Source organism: Ornithodoros turicata, chromosome 8 (genome assembly GCF_037126465.1).
Source record: "Ornithodoros turicata isolate Travis chromosome 8, ASM3712646v1, whole genome shotgun sequence".
Taxonomy (NCBI): Eukaryota; Metazoa; Arthropoda; class Arachnida; order Ixodida; family Argasidae; genus Ornithodoros; species Ornithodoros turicata.
The window spans coordinates 4708597-4728981 of record NC_088208.1 but is presented as its reverse complement, the minus strand read 5'-3'; the positions used below and the strand labels follow the sequence as shown (position 1 = coordinate 4728981).

At 50.3% G+C, this 20385-nt stretch overlaps 1 protein-coding gene across 1 annotated transcript; it reads right to left on the bottom strand.

Annotated features, from left to right (window-relative positions):
* Nucleotides 1–16904: 16904 nt before the first annotated feature.
* Nucleotides 16905–19850, bottom strand: LOC135366308 (cholinesterase 1-like). The gene is made up of 5 exons (XM_064598984.1): nt 18379–19850; nt 18253–18313; nt 17455–17710; nt 17103–17233; nt 16905–17024 (listed from the first exon to the last, which is right to left on the bottom strand). Exons 1-5 carry the CDS (start codon nt 19848–19850, stop codon nt 16905–16907), a joined length of 2040 nt encoding a protein of 679 aa, XP_064455054.1.
* Nucleotides 19851–20385: the final 535 nt, after the last annotated feature.

Here is a 20385-nt window from a genome sequence, read left to right as displayed (position 1 = left end):
ATTTTGAGGTCATGTGACTTTGTTTACACGTCGTTTTGCCGCTTACCGACATATTTTCGCCATCATAACACCAAGAGGTAACCGTATTTTGCCAGCGTAAACTATGCGGTGCTTCTTCCGCAACATCGTAGCCCATTTCACCTTATAGTTTAAGTACATCGCATCGGCCGGTAAGTCTTAACGCGCGGTCGTCATCACATCTTTGGAAGTCGTCAACAATACGAGGCTTTATGTGTAAAACTGCGCGTTTTACTGCGAGATTATCGGATAAAAATAATTACCGTGATCGAAAAACATCCAAAACGTCGTCCAGAAACAACAACCGCATTTTTTGGAAACGGTTTGGCCGCCGATCACGGGCGCCGGCATCTTTAAGGTCACGTGTGCCTTGACGTTTGCTGTGACGTGCGACCAGGACCTGTCCAGGATGCATTGCGTTCGCCCAGTACGCTTTCGTCTACGGAGCCATACATTGGATGCTACCCCTGTGACTGCTTTAGTCACACTGGACGTCGCGAAGGCGTTCGACTCTCTCGAGCTGTCCTTGCTTTTTTCCTCGCTCGACTTCCTCGCTCTTCCTCCTTACATCGGCCGTTGGATTAAGTGCTTTCTATGAAACCGCATGTTCGTTTGCTCGGATGGCTCGTACTCCTCGTCTCAGCATCGCCAGTGTAGGGGCGTCCCGCAGGGATGTATCCTCTCGCCTCTCTTGTTTAATCTCTTCTTACGCTCCGTGCCGCTTCACCCTGACATTGTGACCCTCGTGTACGCAGATGATATTGCCTTTCTGGCGTCGTCATCGTCTCCGCGCGCGCTGCAAGCCTTGCTCCAGTACTACCTTGATGCGCTAAATTCTTGGCTTCTATCCCTCGGCCTCTCGATAAACGCTGGAAAGTCGGCAGCCCTTTCTTTCCTTTGGCGAACTCCGGCTTCCGTCTCGTATGAATTGCTGCTCGGCAACTCTGTTCTTCCTCAGGTTCCCAAATTAAAATATTTAGGGATCTGGTATGACGCGTCGTACAGCCTTTCGGCTCATGTTGCCTACCTCGCGGGCCGGGCCACGTGAGCCCTAAACTTCTTGGCCTCTTTCAGCAGCACGCGATCTGGCCTCCGCCGTCCGGCGCTGTTGCATATTTACAAGATGTACGTACGCCCTGTCCTAGAGTTTGGCTGTCCCATTTTTTTTCAGTCGTCCGCAAACACAGCTTCGACCTCTTCTGCTGCTCGAGCGCAGAGCGCTGCGCTTCAGTCTGGGCGTACCAATCACGACACCCATATCGCACCTTTATGCTGAGAGTGGCGTTATTCCTTTGTCCTCCCGATTCAACATCCTAACCCTCCGCTGCATTTTGCTTCCTTTCTCTAGTCAGCACTTCCTTCGCGTTGCCTTCCGCGTCACCAGCATCGCATCCTTCCGCGCCCTCCGCTGGACCCCCAGGATCTACCCGCAGCTGGCGTTCGCCGAACGCTTGTTCCTCCAGCTCTATGCGATGCCGATCAGCTTTTCCAGGTTAGCCTTATCGCTCGATGCTCCCCCTCCGGATATCCGTGTCCGCGTCGTGCCCCTATTCAACCCTGGTCGCGCCAGCCTTCCTCCCCCCGCAGTCCTCTCCGCGCTCCTAGACACTCAAGTTAGTTCACTCTCCTCTCACCTTGCGATCTTCACCGATGGCTCTGTCGTAAACGAGAAAGCGGGCATTGGCTTCTTCATACCATCCATGGGCGTGCGCAGGAGCATCCGCCTCCCTGACTACATCCCGATCTACTTTGCAGAGCTATTGGCTCTTCTGATGGCGCTCCAAGCTGTGCCGTCCTCGCACAGTCTAGTCTGCTTCTTCACCGACTCTCTGTCCCTAGCTTGCAAATTAGACAGTGGCCGGAGCTCGCATGAACGTCACCTGCTTCTCGCATTCTCTCCCTCCTTCATCCATGAAATTCTTCTGATGTGGGTTCCCGGCCACTGTGGGCTTTCCGCTAACGAAGTAGCGGATTTCTCTTGCGCGTGCCGCCGTCGCATGTACTCACCTCGCTGTTCTACCCCTGATCCCTAAGGTTCTATACGCAATGTAGAAAGGGTTTGACAGCCTCCATAGAGCTGCTGCCCTCCAACAGCAGCTCCGCGCGCGGCCTGAACTAGCGCACCTGGAGTTTGGCTGGAACCCTCTCCTTTGTTGTTCGCGGCGAATTGAGGTTCTGCTCACGCGTTTTCGCTGTCGCGTCATTCGACTGAACTACTACCTCCATAAAATTCGCCGCTCTGTCTCTCCTCTTTGCCCTTATTGCCAGCAAGACGAAACCATTGAACACTTTTTCCTCCACTGTTCACGCTACTCATCCCAACGCGCCATGTTCCTAGCCGTCCCGTTCCGTGCCCAGGATATTCCACTGCCGGCATCTTCCATTTTGCTTTTGGTAGATTGTCAGGTCGTCATTCCGCTCCCCCGCCCATCTTTTATTCAGTCATTTCATTCATCTCATCCTCTCATCGCTTCGCATAACCGTCATTAATTGGGCCCTCATGTCACGATCCGTGGCCAATTGCCCCGTGCTATGCGCCACTGCGGAGGAAGACGAAGAAGAAGAAGACTCCGTTAGCCCTGGCCAATCTCCCTTGCGGATCGCGGCCATCTTCCTGGGGAGAAGAAGCAGAAGAAGAAGACCAGATTCCCAGATTACACGGGACTGGATCAATGAGTTCAGAGTTGAGAACAGTCGTTTCCGGGCGCTTTTTTCGGGTCAAGGACGACATCCCCTTATGTTAGTCATCACCCGTGCAATGTCTTCGTAGAAGGGTGCTTGTAGCCGTGACCCGTTAACAGCAGGCCCGGTCAGAACTCTAGGTGGTTCTTAACATGGACGGTCGCACAATTTTGGGTGGCATCTATGCGGCAGCGGTATAATGCACCTTTAAGATAGGTTGGCAATCCATCATTAAGGACACAAAAATCATGTTAAGGAAGATATTGATGAACAGCTGGGCTCGTGCTAATCCCCGAGCTAAGAGGGCGTGCATTATTATTCTTTTGGGTTTTGCTCAGTAAACGTTTTGCTCTGGCTCCGCTCGTCTGACTCTTCCTCTACACAAATTTGGTGCCGAAACCCGGGAACCCCTGCTAGGGACTGTAGAGTGGAACACATTCACAGGCCAGCACGATGACGGAGGTGTCACAGGAATCGACCTCGAGGGTTTTTCTCCTGCAAAAGAGGAAGTGGTTTCGGAAGAGATTGACCACTGTACTGAATGAAGCCGAGCAAGCTATGCAGGTCGTTGAAAGCTCTCAGGATCACACCACTCGTTGTGAGGTACTGCCTGAGCGCATCGTCAAATTCTCCGCCAGCCTGGATGACGTGGACAGAAAGTTGGAAGAAAGGACAGAAAGTGGACAGAAAGGACGTGATATAAATCATATAAAGAATAGAAGTCCACAAGAAACAGCTCACAATGTTCGTAGCAGACGGTTTTTCCTGCGAACGAATGAGAGGCTCTCTACCACCAACGTCACAGTAGAGTGGGTGTCGTCTGCAGTTGGAGCGCTCCGGCCTGTCATCGCGGAAGCGATTTTCCAAATTAATTGCACCGTGGTGAAACAACTTTGGACAGAAATATTTTGTGGGAATGCTTTTCACATACTGCTTTACAAGATGACAGCAGTTTTTGGCCATTTTAGATACAACTTTAATGCTCCTTTAAGGTTTCGAATGCATCGCATAGGCATGGTGGCAGACATCGAGAAAGCTTTCTTGCAGATTGCACAAACCGGATACAGACGCTCTGCGCTTCCTATGGTACACTTCGACGCCGATCGCAAGACAGCCTCTACCGTCTATTGAGACATGGCACATGACACGAATGCCCTTCGGAGCACGATCTAGTCCGTTCCTGCTGTCCGCGACCATTCAGCATCATTTACAGCACGCAGAGCAGGATTACTTGCAGACTGCTACGCTCTTGGAGCAGTCCTTTTACGTGGACGATTTAGTGGTCAGTGTCAGCACATCAGAAAATGCCAGCACACTTCATGAGGAAACTCTGAGCAGATTCGAAGCGGCCGGCATGAAGATAAAAAAGTGGGTCACTAACGATGAGACACTTCTACGAGGGATGTTTGAAAAGGGGACTCTACAACTGAGACTACACAGAATCAGACGAAGAAGGTTTTGGGGGTCATATGGGATCTTCAACATGATCAGTTACGATGTTCAGTTGCTTCTCTCCTTGACTCCATGACGGAAAAGGAGAGTGTCAAGAGACATGTACTGCAGACCATTTCCAGGATTTATGACCCATTTGGCCTGTTAGGACCCTTCACTATTTCGGGCAAGATCATGCTCCAGAATATTTGGGAGGCAGGACTGCAATGGAATGATCCGTTACCTTCAGACATCGATGCCGAGTGGAGAGCGTGGTGCAAAGGAGTCGCGGGGCTGCAACATATATCTGTTCCTAGGGTGGTAGCGAGCAACGCATTCGTTGACAGGCTCCGGAAGTTGCATATTTTCGCAGACGCCAGCCCAAGGGCATATGGGGCGGTAGTCTACCTCGAGCATTTGTCAGACGACGGTTCCCACGGCATGACATTTCTACTTAGCAAAAGCAGAGTCTCACCTCTCAAGCGCCAGACACTTCCGAGGCTTGAACTTGCAGCAGCTCTTCTTGCTGCCAGATTATATCGCTTTGTATCCACTGCTTTGCAGACAGAGTTCTATTATGTATGCTGGACAGATTCCTTAATCACCTTGCATTGGATCAAGGGATCGGCATCCAGATGGAAGACCTACGTGGAAAACCGGGTACGCCAGATACATGAGCTGACTTCTGAAAGATGGCGTCTTTGCCCTGGTGAAGAGAATCCGGCAGATTTTCTCACGAGAGGGGGGGGGGGAATATGTTTAATGCAAAGTAAGAAGGAAAGGGAAAGGTTAGCCACGGTGTGGGCTTGCTATTCCCTAATGCTTTCAAGCAAACAGAAGGAAACAGCTGGGGTACAGAAAATTATAAAAAAATACAGAAGTAACAGCTCCTTCACTAATCGTTGCGCATCAGAGAATGCCCAGGAGTTTAGATTCCCGAAGGAATCGTGTCAGCGCAGACGTGACTTCAGCGTGCTGGGTAGGGCCAAGTAGCACCGCGAGGGAAAGCTCTCGGTAGCCTAGATGAGCAAGGCGGCGCCGGAGACTCGATCGGTGGACTTCGTACCGCTGGCAGGCAATGAGAATGTGTGGCACATCGGCTTCTACGTTGCACGTTGGGCAAAGAGGTGATGGGTGCTGATTCATCTTAAATAGGAGGAGAGGAGTTCGGGCCACATTCAGCCGCAGCCGATGAATCAGCGATTCCTCGATGCGCGGGATGCGGCCAGGCACAGCATATGTCATTAAAGGGTCAATGGATTTGAGGAAGGCATTGGTGCGTATAGCTTCTTGCTGAAAGAGCTGTGTGCGGTTGGCAGTGAAGCGGCGGATTTTCAGCTGGCACATAGAGTGCGCAAGGGGAAAGACAGTTGGTTGCTCAGCGTCGTGGGCTTGCCGAGCAAGAGCGTCAGCACGATCATTGCCTGAAATTCCGACATGGCTCGGGATCCATTGGAACACCACTTCGTGTCCCAGTGATACAAGTTCAGAGTGCAGGGCGATGATCGTGGTATAGGTGTCACTGATGACTGCGGCAGAGTAAGAGGCCAGCGCCTCCAGAGCCACTTTACTGTCAGTGAGGACCGACCAGGCCCTGGGCGCACACGAGGAGACATGTCTCAAAGCGGCCAGTAGTGCGAATGCCTCGGCCTCAGCAGATGACATAAGAGGGAGCTTGAAGCCGTGCTCAGCTCCATCCTCTGGGATGCAGAAGGCAGCAGACGACCCAACTAGAGAGACTGAAGCATCGGTGTATATCTGGGTGCGATGCCGGTGGTGACTGTAGATGTGGAACAAGGTCAGTTGGCAGGCCACAACTGTTGGCACAACCTTCTTTTTCCTAAGGCCCGGAATTGACGTTTGTACAGTGGGTAGTGAAGTGTCCACATGGGTGGCGCAAAGGAAGTCCGGGCGGAAGTTGAGGGGATGTTGCTTCGTAAACGGCAAATAGCTTGACCGAATGCAGATGCGGGATAACGTTGCGCAATGTCACAGAGGTAATGGGCTGGATGGCGGACAAGATAACGTGTGTACGCGTGTAAGGCGACACTATCGCGAATAATAAGCACCGATGGCTCGCGTGCCTCCGCCAAAACAGAGAAGGTTTCGGTTGTCTTTGGCACTCCCAAACAGAGACGGAGACTTCTGGCTTGAATATTGAGCAGCTCCCGCTCGTGAGTGTTGGAGAGCCCATAGAGGACAGGCAGGCTATAGCGCATAACGCCAAGCAACAGGGAGCAGTGCACACGATGGAGGTCAGCACAGGACGGGCCCCATGTGGATCCACAGAGGTGCCGGAGCACATTACAGTAGATGCGGGCGCTAGCAGAAAGGGAGTTGATCTGCCGCGACCATGTCAGTCCCCTATCAATGATGATGCCTAGATACCGATAATGCGAGACGTAGTTCAGTCTAGAGCCAGCTAGCAGTAGGGGGTACTTGGTGAAGGAGCGCCGCGTGAATGCCATAGCTACTGTCTTAGCCGGCGAGACCGACAACCCACGGTCAGCAAGATGCGCCACAAGAAGGTCTAAGGCACGTTGCAGACGACGCTGAATGGCATCACGGCGCGCTGCAGAGGTCCATATGCAAATGTCATCGGCGTAGATCGTGATATTGGTATGCTTGGGCAGGAGAGAAGGGAGATGTGCCAGGATGACATTGAACAGGAGCGGGCTGAGGACGCTCCCTTGTGGAACTCCACGATGCACAAAGTAGTTGGCACTGTCACCATCTGCTGTGCGTACGAACAGAGACCTGTCAGAGAGGAAGGCTTGCAACCACGTAAGGGTACAGCCACCCACACCAGCTTCTTGAAGCGACGCGACTACAACATTATGGAGAACACTGTCGTATGCTTTCGCTACATCCAGGAAGACAGCGGCCGTTAGGAGCCCATCAGACTTTGCTTGCTGGATGGAGGAGACGAGATCGATGACATTGTCAATCGCGGACCGCGCTTGCCGGAAACCAGCCATAGCTTCAGGAAAGAATCGGGTGCTCTCAAAATACCAGTTCAATCGTGCGGATACCATCCGTTCCATAACCTTCCCGACACAGCTGGTGAGGGCAATTGGGCGGAAGGCATCAATGGCGTGTGGAGACTTGCCTGGCTTCAGGAGCGGCACTATCATTGCATTCTTCCATTCTGCTGGGAAAACACCATCCCGCCAACAATTATTGTAGAGCTTAAGGAGTGCGTGTCGGCCATGGAGGGGTAGATTTTGGAGGGCCTTGTACGTAATACAGTCAGGCCCAGGAGAGGTGTGAGGGGGTGATTTCCTTAGGGCAGCCTCCAACTCCATGAAGGAGAACGGGACATCCAGACATTGCTCCTGCGAGGATTCCAGGACGACCGGGATGGCACGAGCTGACGATCCCTGAGACATCGAAGCTGACGTTAGACGGGCACAGTATTCATTTGCAACGTCGATTTCCGAGCGTGAGGTTGCTAGCGCGAGTGCTTGAAAGGGGCGCCGTTGAGCAACAGGTGTAGAGAGTGCCCTGAGTATGCTCCATATTCTGGAAAGTGGCGTCCGCGGAGATAAAGAGCTCGCAAAGCGCCGCCAGCGGTTTCTTGCAAGGGTGGCCAGGTGTCTCTGTATGGCCTTCTGAATGCCTGCCTTCACGAGAGGGATTAAGGGGCATGAGCTGCGTGACTGTGAAGTTTGGTGGAAAGGCCCACAATGGCTGAGTCAGCCAGAGTTATGGCCTCACACAGGAGTTCGAGATCATACTGAAAGAGACGAGGAATGCTTGGACGCTCATGTGGCTTTCGTCAGCTGCACGGCACATTTGCTTTCAGCCGAACGTTTCAGTAGTGACGATCGACTTCTTAGAGTCACCGCATGTATACGCTACGTACACAACTCGAAGCGGTCAAACGTCAAGAAAACTGGTCCTCTCTCTACTGAAGAAATGGTGTCATCAGAGCGGTACCGGATCAAGGCTACTTAGATAAAGTTCCTTACAGAAAGGTCCTCTCATCTCGAGAATTTTCGCCATTACCAGGATTACTATGGACTACTGCGACTAGAGGGTCGTCTGCAGTGCTCTCAGCAGTCGCAGGCAGCCAAGCATCCCATACTGTTGCCGCCAGCGTCAGAGGCTTGGTTCACGTTGCTTATAATACTCAGAGAGCACTTAAGGATGTTTCACGCCGGTGTACAGGAAGCCCTGCACCAGTTAAGAAAGAATTCTGGATAATCAAATGTCGTCAGTCAGTGAAGTATGCTCTTTATCAATGTCTTTTCTGCCGACGACTGAAGACACGGCCCTGCACAGAGCAGGAAGCACACTTACCTGCTGATAGGGTCGCTCAGCAATTTGCGTTTGAAGTCGTTGGCGTAGATTTTGCGGGTCCACTTTATTACAGAGCTGCAGAAGGGCAACGGAAAGGTAAAGCGTATGTGGTTCTTTTACTTGCACAGTCGCCAGTGCCATTCATCTTGAGCTGGTCTCCGACCAATCCTTCGGGACCTTCCTTATGGCCGTCAGACGCTTTGTAGCACTCCGAGGTTTGCCAAGGAACATCTGTTCAGATAACTTATTAACTTTTAAGAAAGCCGCTCGAGAGATTGCTGCCTTGCTGTCGAATCAGTTGCAAGCGGTACGGGAGTATGCGACACAGGCACGAATAACATGGGAGCTTAGTGCCGAACGTGCCGCCTGGTGGGGAGGCTTCTGGGAGCGTATGGAACGCTCAGTTAAAGACGCTCTCAAAAGAACACGCCGTCGAAGTCAGCTAGACTTTCAACAGTTGCTGACCGTGTTAACAGAGGTCGAAGCTATCGTCAACTGACGGCCATTGACACAAATGTCAGAAGATCCTGGCGACACCCAAGCTTTGTCTCCGTCTCCGTCGTGGGGAAGCGACTCACAGCGTTGCCGCCAATTCAGAGAAATCAGACAGGGTGCGTAGACGCCGAACCATCAGAAGTGCTTCAAGCAAAGGAAAGGTTCCTCACTGCATACTGGAAGCAGTGGAGCAAGGACTACTTGCTACAGCTTAGATCTGCAACCTCCAACATGCAACATCGTGACAACGTGCAACGACATGCAACCTCCAACAGCGTTCAATTGCATCAACTCGTACTACTGGCAGGTCAGCGGCAGCCACGGATGTTCTGGAAGCTAGCAAAGGTGCAAGAGCTCCATACTGGACGTGATGGACTTGTACGATCGTGCACGCTCAAGACAGTAACTGGTTCTTGCATCACAAGACCTATTCAACTACTTCATGCTCTTGAGGTCTAGAATTCTGACTCATCGGGCGCGTGAGTGTTAAGGAAGATGTGGACGAACAGCTGGGCACCTGCTAATCCCCGAGCTAAGAGGGCGTGCGTTATTATTCTTTTGTGTTTTGCTCAGTAAACGTTTTGTTCTGGCTCCGCTCGTCTGGCTCTTCATCTACAGGTCATATCGGCTGATGGCCCTTTCTAAAATTCGTCCTCTAGTGCTTGTTTCTGACCTCTCCACAAAGGGGAGTGGGCATTGAGGTTACCGCAATATTCGAAACGTTTCTTATCATGTCTTGAAGTACAGCCCCGCTGGAAGGTGCGCGAGGCGCTAAGCACTAGGCTTCAACATATATTGGAACGAAAAAAAATCTGAGAGGTCGACCGGACCACCCTGCCTGATTCTGCCTGAAATCACCCTATAGATGATCCATGACATGGCAGGCTATATAAAGCACCACGCCAGTATCATCCAATGCACAGGAGGAGAATTTTTAATCTACCGAAGGGGGACGGGGCACAAGACCCCCCTCCTTTAATACACAGAGGTCGAGAATTCCGCGTCGTGACGTTGTGAGGCAAATTTTTACAAGATTTTCGTGATCACTCTCATGAAACACGCGATTTTTGGGATATCCCTCGAAACTTTCACCTTGTGTGTCAGCTGGGTAGACTACCCGGATGGGGCCTGCCCCTCCCTTGAGAGAGTTCTAGGAAGGCCTCACACACCGTCTCCCACACACATACACACACAAAGCCGGCGCCTATGATCATGAAGCTCCGCAGCACTGGGGGACGTACGGTGTGATAAACATGCAGCGTCTTGAAGTGATTCAGGGCTCCGGAACAACATACACAGTGCTGGATCCTATCGCCATACCACTATATCCATACGAAATGGATAATTTCGAAAACTTGAAGTTCTTAAACGTGCTCTCTCTACACTGGAGAGGACAGTTCAGCCGGAAATTACGGTCTGTTGGATCAAGAACTAGCTATTCGCTGGAATGGGACACTGCGGAAGTTTTTGAAGGCGACAGGGCTTCAATAACTCTCTATGGCGAAAGCACAGGCTCAAGCATCGCAGGTCTTCATCTCCTGGCGACTCGAAATGCAGGGATCGTGCGTCGTGCCATAATGACGTCTCGAGTCCTTATGGGCTACAACCGCAGAACGTAATTGGTCGTGAGTTGGCGACAATGCTGGCGGAAGCCGTCGGATGCGAGGTGAGTGGGGACGAGTGGATCAAGGTCGTGTCTTGCCTACGGTCAGTTCCAATTGAAGCCATATTACAAGCAGAAGACACACAATACCCTCAAATGCTCCTCACTTTCACGCCGTCGTTCGAACACGGCTACGTACCGCGGTCATTTCAGGAAACACCCCGGTACCCCAATCTTGTTCCTATTGATGCCTTATTGATCGGCGTAAATGCTCAGGAAGCAAGCCTATTCCTCCACTTGAAAGATACCAAACGTTTCAACCTGAACAATAAACCTGAGGGACTGACCTACTCTGAGGCGCTACCGTTTATGACTCGTCACTTCTATCCTGGCTTGCCAGAAGTTTTGCAAAATGCGACTACCAGCGATTTTGATGCAAACGTCCAGCAGGGAGAAGGAATACTTCAGTCGCTGATAAAGGCTTTAGGCGACCTCCTAATTACGTGTCCAACTGAATTTTTTGCTGAAGCATACGCGAGGCCAAACTACACGGTCTACTACTATCTATTCGACTATCGGTCAGTGAAAAGTCGCTTTCCTCCGTGGATGGGGGCAACGAACTTTGCCTAGCTCCAGTACACCTTCGGTATGCCGTTTCGGTTTCCAGAGCGCTACACAGACCTGGATCGGGAGCAGAGTATGCTAATGATGAAACTTTTCACGCATTTCATCACCACAGGGTAAGTAGTGCCGGCATACTACTGCTCAGCGGCTACCACGACGGTGTGTATATCTTGTTTTACAGAAGGCCAACCTCACCAGATGGCACCGAATGGCACACTTACACCGAGGAAGACCCTTATCATGTAAGACTCCATGCTGGCAACACCAGCGTCGGTACTGCGTTTCATGGAAACGGATGTCGTCGTATCCGCGAAGCTTACGTTTCACTCGGCCTCATAAAACCATGGGAAGCACAGACGAGCGAAAGTCGTGAAATAAAATTTACATGCATCTCATGTTTTAATTTTACTGCGTTCATCATCCGCCAGAAATTGCCGCAACTCGCCTATTGTTTCGGCTGCTCCTTACTTTCCTTTCCTTATCAACAAGTGTGGCAAATTGCGAAGCGATCACAGTTGCATTGATGTGCCCAAGTGGGTAGTTGGAACATGTCACTGGTTTAATAAGGTGCATGTCTCGTTGGAAGCGAGCATTTGACGTATGCGCGTTCTCCCGTTTGTTGTCAAAGGTTATGTTGTTTGTACCGTACTATGACGTCACTGGTTAACGTTTCCTATCACTCTTTGTAATGGACAGTCTGGTATTGTTATGAAAAAGAAAATGAAAAAAAAACGCCGCAGCGGCAACCAGTTAACCCAGGTGGGGTTATGACACTGGCTGAGACTAATGTGCCAGCCAGTGACGGCGACCTCACGGTGCATTCACAATCGTTCCAGTGTTCTATCAAGTATACAGACGTACACTTGCACATACTGTTTCTGTAACACACCCCAGTCTCTCTTTATTCATCCTTTCTCTTCCTCGTTTTCTTTTTGTTTTGCCACACGGTGTCAATGCGATTTGATTCCGCAAAATACAGTCCAGTGTAAACGTCAATAGTTTATTGATCGCGGGGCTTGATCGCGCAGTATGTTGTATTTTGAATATGAGGCTACTCCCGCATCTTTGACTAGCTCACTCCCCAAGCAAAGGTATCGGTTGAGGAATTGATGTGGCTGCTTCGGCCGTACCCAAATTGACGAGGCTTGCCATTGCCGCCACCGTTGCACGCGACTACAGCGCTGTGGTTCTGCGTTCCTGGTACGTTTCAGGTGGCCCACGCGGGCATTTCCAGTGTGTCGCAACCGACAGTACGGCCACGAATAGCGTTTGATCTGCATCTTCCTCCTCGGTTGCGCTGTTTCTAAGCATGGACCAGTGCACGAAATGAAAATTATTTATATCAGTACATGTAAAGTTCTTCGCCTCGCAAAGTTCTTCTCTCGAACTGTAATATGTATAAGAAGAGTATACTTCCAGCCTTGTTGTAGTCATATTTTCTCATTTTTTATGTTCCCAGTAAAGGCTACAGCTGGCCCGGAATTGCGTGTTTCTTTTTTTTTTTTTTTTTTTTTTGTTTTTAGTTGTCGCTATAGTTGGCCTGGCTCTGTCCACGACAGCAGGATCTTCGAGCAACAGCTGTGCCAAGTTCCTGTACGAAGATCGTTTTGTCACCCGGCATTCAGCTTGGTGACAGCGGTTATCCATGTCTTCCATATCTTCTGACATCATTACTACAACCGCACTCGCAAGCTGAGAAGCGATACAACACCGCTTACATAAAATCCAGTAACGCGGTTGAGCGAGCCTTTGGTGTGTGGAAGCGACGCTTTGCATGCCTAGACGTGAAACTTTAAAAGAAATTGAGGCAACTTGAAATTGAAATGAGGCAACTGCGTGCAGCATTGCATAACATGACACGAACAATGAACGACTCGTGGGAGCTAGCAGATCCCCCGCAGCCATCTAGGGAGTGCCGAGGCGCCGCGACATAACGAGCAGCCGTACGGGGGGCGCCCATCTCTAGGAATTTTGCGAGTAGACATCTGCCTGTTTGTAAGCAAATGGCGTCATAGTGTTCTACAGCGCCACCAGTTCGGTAGAGTTGAACTACGCTCAAAGCTAGGGGGCGAACAAGGTCGCGTCCGAAAGCCACGGTATGAGGGGGTTACGATGGTGCCTGAAAAAGACGCGACCTTCGGTCCTACTTTTTTCTTCAATAAGAGGCAGCGAACAAATGTCCATTCGTAGAACCCAGCTCTCCCCTTCCGATCTGTTTGGGTTTCAGTGTGTCGACAAACGTCATGATGACGTTTCTTGGACAGAGGTCTGTGAACGGGATGCAGGGTTGTTAAAGTTACTTTTCAAAAGTAACTAAGTTACAGTTATAGATACTCAGCTTCAGAAGTAATTAGGTTACAGTTAGAGTTACTGACAGGAAAAAGATACTGAGATACAGTTACAAATACGTTGGAAAAGTATCCGGGTACGGGTGGAGTTACTTTTTTCAATTCTGTACGCAGACCATATCTTCGCCTTTGGCTCATAATAGGTGTCACTCTAGACCGACAGAGACATCCCTTCTTTGGTTATGGTACGTAATTGCAGGCAAACCATTGAAATGAACGCCTAAATTAGGGGTAACCGATTAAGGGACAGGTGAGACGCTTAGAAACTTCGTCTTCGGCTCACAGCGGAGACATTTCAGCTCAAGATTTCCGTTCTCCTTCGTTCCCATGAATTTAAAGTGCTCTCGATATTGTGGCCACGGTACACTCTAAATCAGGTAACGCATATGTAACGGTTAAGTACCGCTTGGCCAAGAGGTACATTTTTAAAAAAATGTACCTCTTAAATTTAAGAGGTGCTGCTTGCGACATACTTGTTTGATATCTCCAGCCCCCGTAAAAGCGGGTTACCTAACCAAGTTGCTGTGCTACCGTCGCCTTCGCCTCACTTCCGTTCCCCTGGTGGCGGCGGTGCAGCGCAGCACCACCAGACGGGAGAGATGGCGATCCGATAACCGCGCGTCGTCTGCTAGCTCCAGATGCGTCGACGCGGCAGCGCTTTCATCGGAATACGGAGTACAATGGGAATTGTAACCTGTTTCCTTTTGTTCCTGTTTACTGTTTTTGAAACATAAGTACACCGGGATTAGGCCACATTTGAGCAGATCCTGCGGTCGTCAGGACTTTTTGTGAAAGGTGTCACAGCAATGCAAGGGACCACGGCTGCTCCGTGAAGCTGGCACAAGCGAGGGATTACTTCACTTTATATACTGGTGTTATGTGAAGCAACAGCCTCGCTTGCTGGCCAGGATTTAAAAGAAATAATAAATTCATACTAAATGAGGCAAAGAAACGCTGTGGAACACGGGACCTCAGTAACGCGTTGGTGCCCCTCCACTCTCATTCACTGCGTTCATTCGCCTGGGCAGGGAAGCGTAGATGGCGGAAGAACACCTTAGGAACAATCGAGAAAGTGTTGATAATCTTATCAACGCACTCTCGATTGTTCTGACCATTCATTGGTCCACGCATCCACACTCCGCATTGCCAGGAAAGCGCTGCCCCGTTAACGCATTTGGAGCTAGCAGACGACGCGCGGTTATCGGATCGCCATCTCTCCCGTCTGGTGGCGCTGCGCTGCACCGCCGCCACCAGGGGAACGGAAGTGAGGCGAAGGCGACGGTAGCACAGCAACTTGGTTAGGTAACCCGCTTTTACGGGGGCTGGAGATATCAAACAAGTATGTCGCAAGCAGTACATGCGTCCTCACATACGGTACATGTAGCGGATAGCGCGCAGCGATTTAGGCCTACCCGTCGGGGTGCTTTCCTTCCTCCACGATATATTTAACAGCCCCAGGAAGCTACGCTGCACGATAAATATAACAAACAAATACCTTTATTCAAAAATTATATCCATTTCAGGGGTGATGCCTGTCCATCGCGAGCGTGCATTGTCATGGTGCACAAACGCCGAACACACGGGGCACAACGTATATGGATGAACGATGACCACTTCATCTCTCCTTCACCATTGCAGCTGCTTTGTGGTCACGCTTCTTTATCTCTTCCACACCTGTGGATTGCTGTTCTTCCCCAACTTCCGTTTCTTCCGCAGAACGTAACACCAACCACAGTAGACGATTGACTCACCCATTTACGACATCGCCTGGACGTCACCTAGGAGAAAATACAATGTAAAAAAAATCCAACAACCGAAATAGCTTGCATGAAAGACATGCCTACTTGCTTGTGTAATCCAGGTGTAGAGTGCAATCTAGGCTTCTCTAATTCACGCATCAACGTTCGTGCATGAAGCACAAAGTTCGTTGTCTCCGTCCCTCATTGGTTGTGTCCAGCCTGTCGGTGATCAGGATCACTGGGAATCAGAGCGAAGATGAATGAAGATGTGTCGTGCAGACGAATAATTACTTCAGAGATATAATACGCACCTTAAATGACTCCAATCTTGAAAGCGTCGAACGAATTTATTCGAAGACTGAGCAGACTCGTCTTCGCTCCCCGACGTTTCAAAACAAACTGATCTGTAGCGGTTGCAATAAACGCATTCTTCCCAAACGTGCGATCCCTCACGGTCACGGGTTCTAGTTATTGCACTTCTTTGACAGAATAGTATACTGCTCATCCATTACGGCACTGCTGCATAAGGGAATTTATTGACTGGTATTTGGAATCACACGAAATATTTTTGCAGCGCATGGATATCGTGAGAAAGCGTTCGTACTCATGCGCCGGAAACACGCGGTACACATGAGGTACAACTGCTATAGATCGCGCTTAAAAGGTACCTAGCCGGTACGGATGGGTCTCGGAACCCTTGCACCGTTTGAATTTCGCAGTGGTCGCGAGCGGTACCTGCTGGTTGAGGACCTCATGTGTACCGCTTGGCCCAGGTGTGGGTCCTCTTTCATGCGGTACATATCGGATGCCGGATTTAGAGTGTACCTTTGACAGAGCGAAGGCAACTTTGCTCGAGCTGCTCGTAGTTACAGCCCTTACTTGCTTCAGTGAGAACCGCGAAATCCTATCCAGTGAAAGATGAAGACGACGGCGTATGGCTGCCCTTGGTTTCCCAATTGTCCAAATACAAAATATCGTCGGCATAAATTGACATTTTAAGTTTTGGGCTAACGAAGGACATTAGGCATGCTATTACCACATTGAAAAGAATTGTGCTTAAGACACTCCCTTGTGGTACACCATGAGCTAAACTTCGTGTGATCTTCGGTGTGCACCCCTTATGCCTGCGAACAGAGTGTGCTCCGTCGGACAGGAAATCCGCCAGCCACAAGAACGTTCTGTCAGAGGCCTGGGCTTGCAGCAGTGCGTGCAGCACAGAGGGGTGACTGACAGTATCGTAAACTCCTTTGACGTCCAGGAAAACCGCCATGACAATTTTCTTTCGGCTGCTGGCTTGTTCGACGGAAGTGACAAAGTCGAGGACAGGATCCGTGACGCTGCAATGGCGACGGAAACCTGTCATCTCTTCAGCGAGCGCACCCAAAGGATTTCTAGGCGAAGGGGTCTCTGTCAGACTCCGTGACACAAGCCAAACCTTGGAGACACGAGCAAAGGGCAAGAGACCGGCTCAGAACTGGCGCCAACGGCCTCAGACCGCACAGACCGCAGCTCCCTCTGGACAGATTGTGCTGCACGCCGTGCTGCCGAAATGTCTTGAAGCAGACCTGTTCGTCGAGCTTTTCGTTCCGCCCTCCCTCTACACGCCCAGAGCTGTTCAACGCGAGGCTTGGTGTCCATATGACCCGTCGGCACGATCACAGTTCAGGATGACGAGCGGAGGGAGGCACTAAGCACGTCAGTAAGTTGTTCAGCTGACATGTCCGGTTGTACCAAGCCCGTGCTGTACTCTCGGAAGGTGCTCCAATTGACTAGTCTGACCGTCTTTGAGCGGATACATTATGGTCTCGTAGACTAAACTGGGCGAAGCACAAACGAAGCGCAGGATCGCAGCACGCTTACATGGAGAATGAGAATGCGACAAAATGTGAGGGCCACCGTAGATAGGGCCACACTTCGGTTGCCGCCGAGCCGTGCAGTTGTCCAAGTTGTGAGTACCGGCACAAATTCTGCAGCGTTGAGGCCAGCCGCAGCTACGCGCAAGATGACCAAAGCGTTGGCAGTGAAAACATTGCACTGGGCCGTCCACCTACTCATGGACTTCGTAAACGGAAAAATCCTAGATCAACCTGCGGAGGCAACTTCAGGTTCGACCGAAACGTGAGAATGACACTTCTCAAGGGGACATGGCGATCCGAGCCGTCATCAAGGGAAACGTATCGTACTTGTCGGCGAGCCGAGACGACACCCTCACATGCCAAATAACAAGCCAGGTCATCGTTGGTGTACACGAGAAGAACATCGTTAATTTTACCCCGCTTTTTCACATACGACGGCGGAATGATAACTTCAACATGCACACCCGCGACCTTGCGATGGTCCAAAAGGTTGGACAATGCCCCCTCCGTCTTCACGGGGATGCACATGGATTCGTCGTTATTCACAAGATGGGGCTCGACTTTCTCTTGTGCAGCAGACCGTATGTCTTTTGCAATCACGTTAGGATTCTCCTTTCAAAAGGATTTCTCGGGTTGTATGGGTTTGAACAGCACTGGAATACCTTGCGACCTGTTCTTCCTGTAAGTTATAAGGGTAAAGGGATATCAAAATATAGTTTATGTTGTTGCATGCACTAGTGCTGGCAACAGTCATGTAAAGGGATTCTTTATTCATCCATCCATCTACAGCTATACCACGCGTGCTCCACATCTCCACTTATCCGACTAGTGGACGGAACAACGCAACTCTGCTCATTTGTTTGCCTCGTTTGTTGGTTAGAAGAGCAAGGAACGACCGGAGAAATAGACGAGTATCAAGAACACGTAATACCCGCAAAATAATTGGCTGAGAGCGGACGATTGCGTTGCGGTAATTTCATGCGGAGAATGAACGCAGTATGACAGACGCGTGCAAATTTTATTTCCAAACTCTCTCTATACTGTTCCTGTCATGGCTTTATGAGGCCGAGCAAAATGTCAGCTGTGCGGATAAATCGACACCCCTTTTCATGAAATGCACTCCCGATGCTGGTGTTGCCAGCATGGAGTCTCACATGATAAGGGTCTTCCTTCGTGTACGTGGGCCATTCGGAGCCATCTTGTAACATCGGCCTTCTGTAAAACAAGATATAAACGAGGTAGTGATAGCCTCTGTGCGATGGCATGCCAGCTGTACTTACCCTGTGTTTATGAAGTCTGTGAAAAGTTCCATCATTAGCATACTCTGCTCCCGATCCAGATCTGTGTAGCGCTCTGGAAACCGAAACGGCATACCGAAGGTGTACTGGAGCTCGGTGAAGTGCGCTGCGGCCATCCACGGAGGCAAGCGACTTTTCACTGACCGATGGTCGAACACATAGAAGTAGACCGGGTAGTTTAGTCTTGCGTATGCTTCCGCAAAAAACTGTGTTGGACACGTCATTATGAGGTCACCAACAGCGTTTATCAGCGACTGAAGGATTCCTTCTCCGTCCTGGACGCTAGCCTTAAAAATGCCAGTGGTCGCATTTTGCAAAGCTTTTGGCAAGCGAGGATAGTAGGGGCAGGCAAGCAACGCGAGAGCTTCTGAGTAGGTCAATCCTTCAGGTTCATTCTTCATGTTGAAACGTTCTGGGTCTTTGGTGTACAGGAATATGCTTCCTTCATCTGCAGTTATGCCGATCAATAAGGCATCAATAGGGACAAGATTGGGGTCCCGAAGTGTCTCCTGAAATGACAGTGGTAGGTAGCCGTTGCCGTACGAAGGCATGAAAGTAACGAGATCTTGAGGGTATTGTGTGTCTTCTGCTCCTAAAATGGCTTCAATTGAAACTGACCGTAGACATGACACGACCTTGATCCAATCGTCCCCAACCCCCTCGCATCCAGCAGCTTTCGCCAGCGTTGTGGCCAACTCGCGTCCAACTTCGTTCTGTGATGGTATTAGCCCGTAAGGACTCCAGCTCCCCATAATGGCACGACGTACAATCCCTCCATTTCGTGTCGCCAGAAGATGAAGACCTACGGAGGCAGAGCCCGCGCTTTCGCCGTATAGCGTTATTGAAGACCTGTCACCTCCAAATACTTCTGCATTGTCTCGTATCCAATGAATAGCTAGCTCCTGGTCTAACAGACCGTAATTTCCAGGTGAACTGTCCTCCCCAGTGTGGAGAAAACCCGTACTTCCAAGACGATATGCCACGCTTGCTACTACAATGTCTCCGACAGCTGCCAGCAGTTTTCCGTCGTACAGCTCTGTCGATGGCGTGCCAGTACGGAAGCCGCCGCCGTGGATCCATATCAAAATTGCTTTTCTTTTTGTGCATGTCTGTGGGGCCCAGATGTTAAGAAACAAGCAATCTTCACTCACGATTCGCTTGTCTACAAGCCAGGGAGTCTCAGGCGGAAAGGATCCGTTTGCTTGAGCGCATGCAGCACGAAACTCTTTAGTTTCTAGAACTCCTTGCCACGGCGAAGCTGGTTCAGGCGGTCGATACCGAAGTGAACCTAAGGGAGGTTTTGCGTACGGAATGCCGAGGAAGCGGGCGATCGCTATGCCCCATGTCGGTTCAACGGCTCCAGAAATCCGACCACTGGTTGTGCTTACAGTGATGTCTGTTGCAACCGCTGTGGCCACATAAAATATGCACTGCAGAATAGCTTTGCAAGTCATCTTACTTTCTGTTAGGTAATATCCAGTCAAAGCAACCTGTTCCCTTGAAAGACTTGAGGACTTCGGTAGCGCACACTATGCGTAATGCGGCGCTTGGAACAAAATGCACATTAGAGAACAACTGGTCGATCTCAGGTTGGTTGCTACCGGAAACACCTGCTGCCACGATTCGGACGAAGTATGTTGTATATGGTAGGCTTGCATCAGTCAGTGCTGTGATAGAAAAGGGGTCATAGGCACGCAAACCGAAGAGCGGTGCGGAAAGACACGAAATGTTCAGACAGGTAAACAGCAAGCGATCTGCCGGCATATATATAGTTATACAGTATTACAAGCTTGTCCATAAACAGCGCGATGGCCTCCTAATATGGTTGGTTAGTACAAAACAATGGAACGTTAATTAGTTGAACATTGTACAATCAAAAGCGTCAGTGTCGCAAGTTTCATTATTATAAAGATGATGCACACGGGCCAGGGGACTCAGTGAGCTAAATTGGTGCATTGGTGCATGAAAACTAATTGATTCGATCAAACA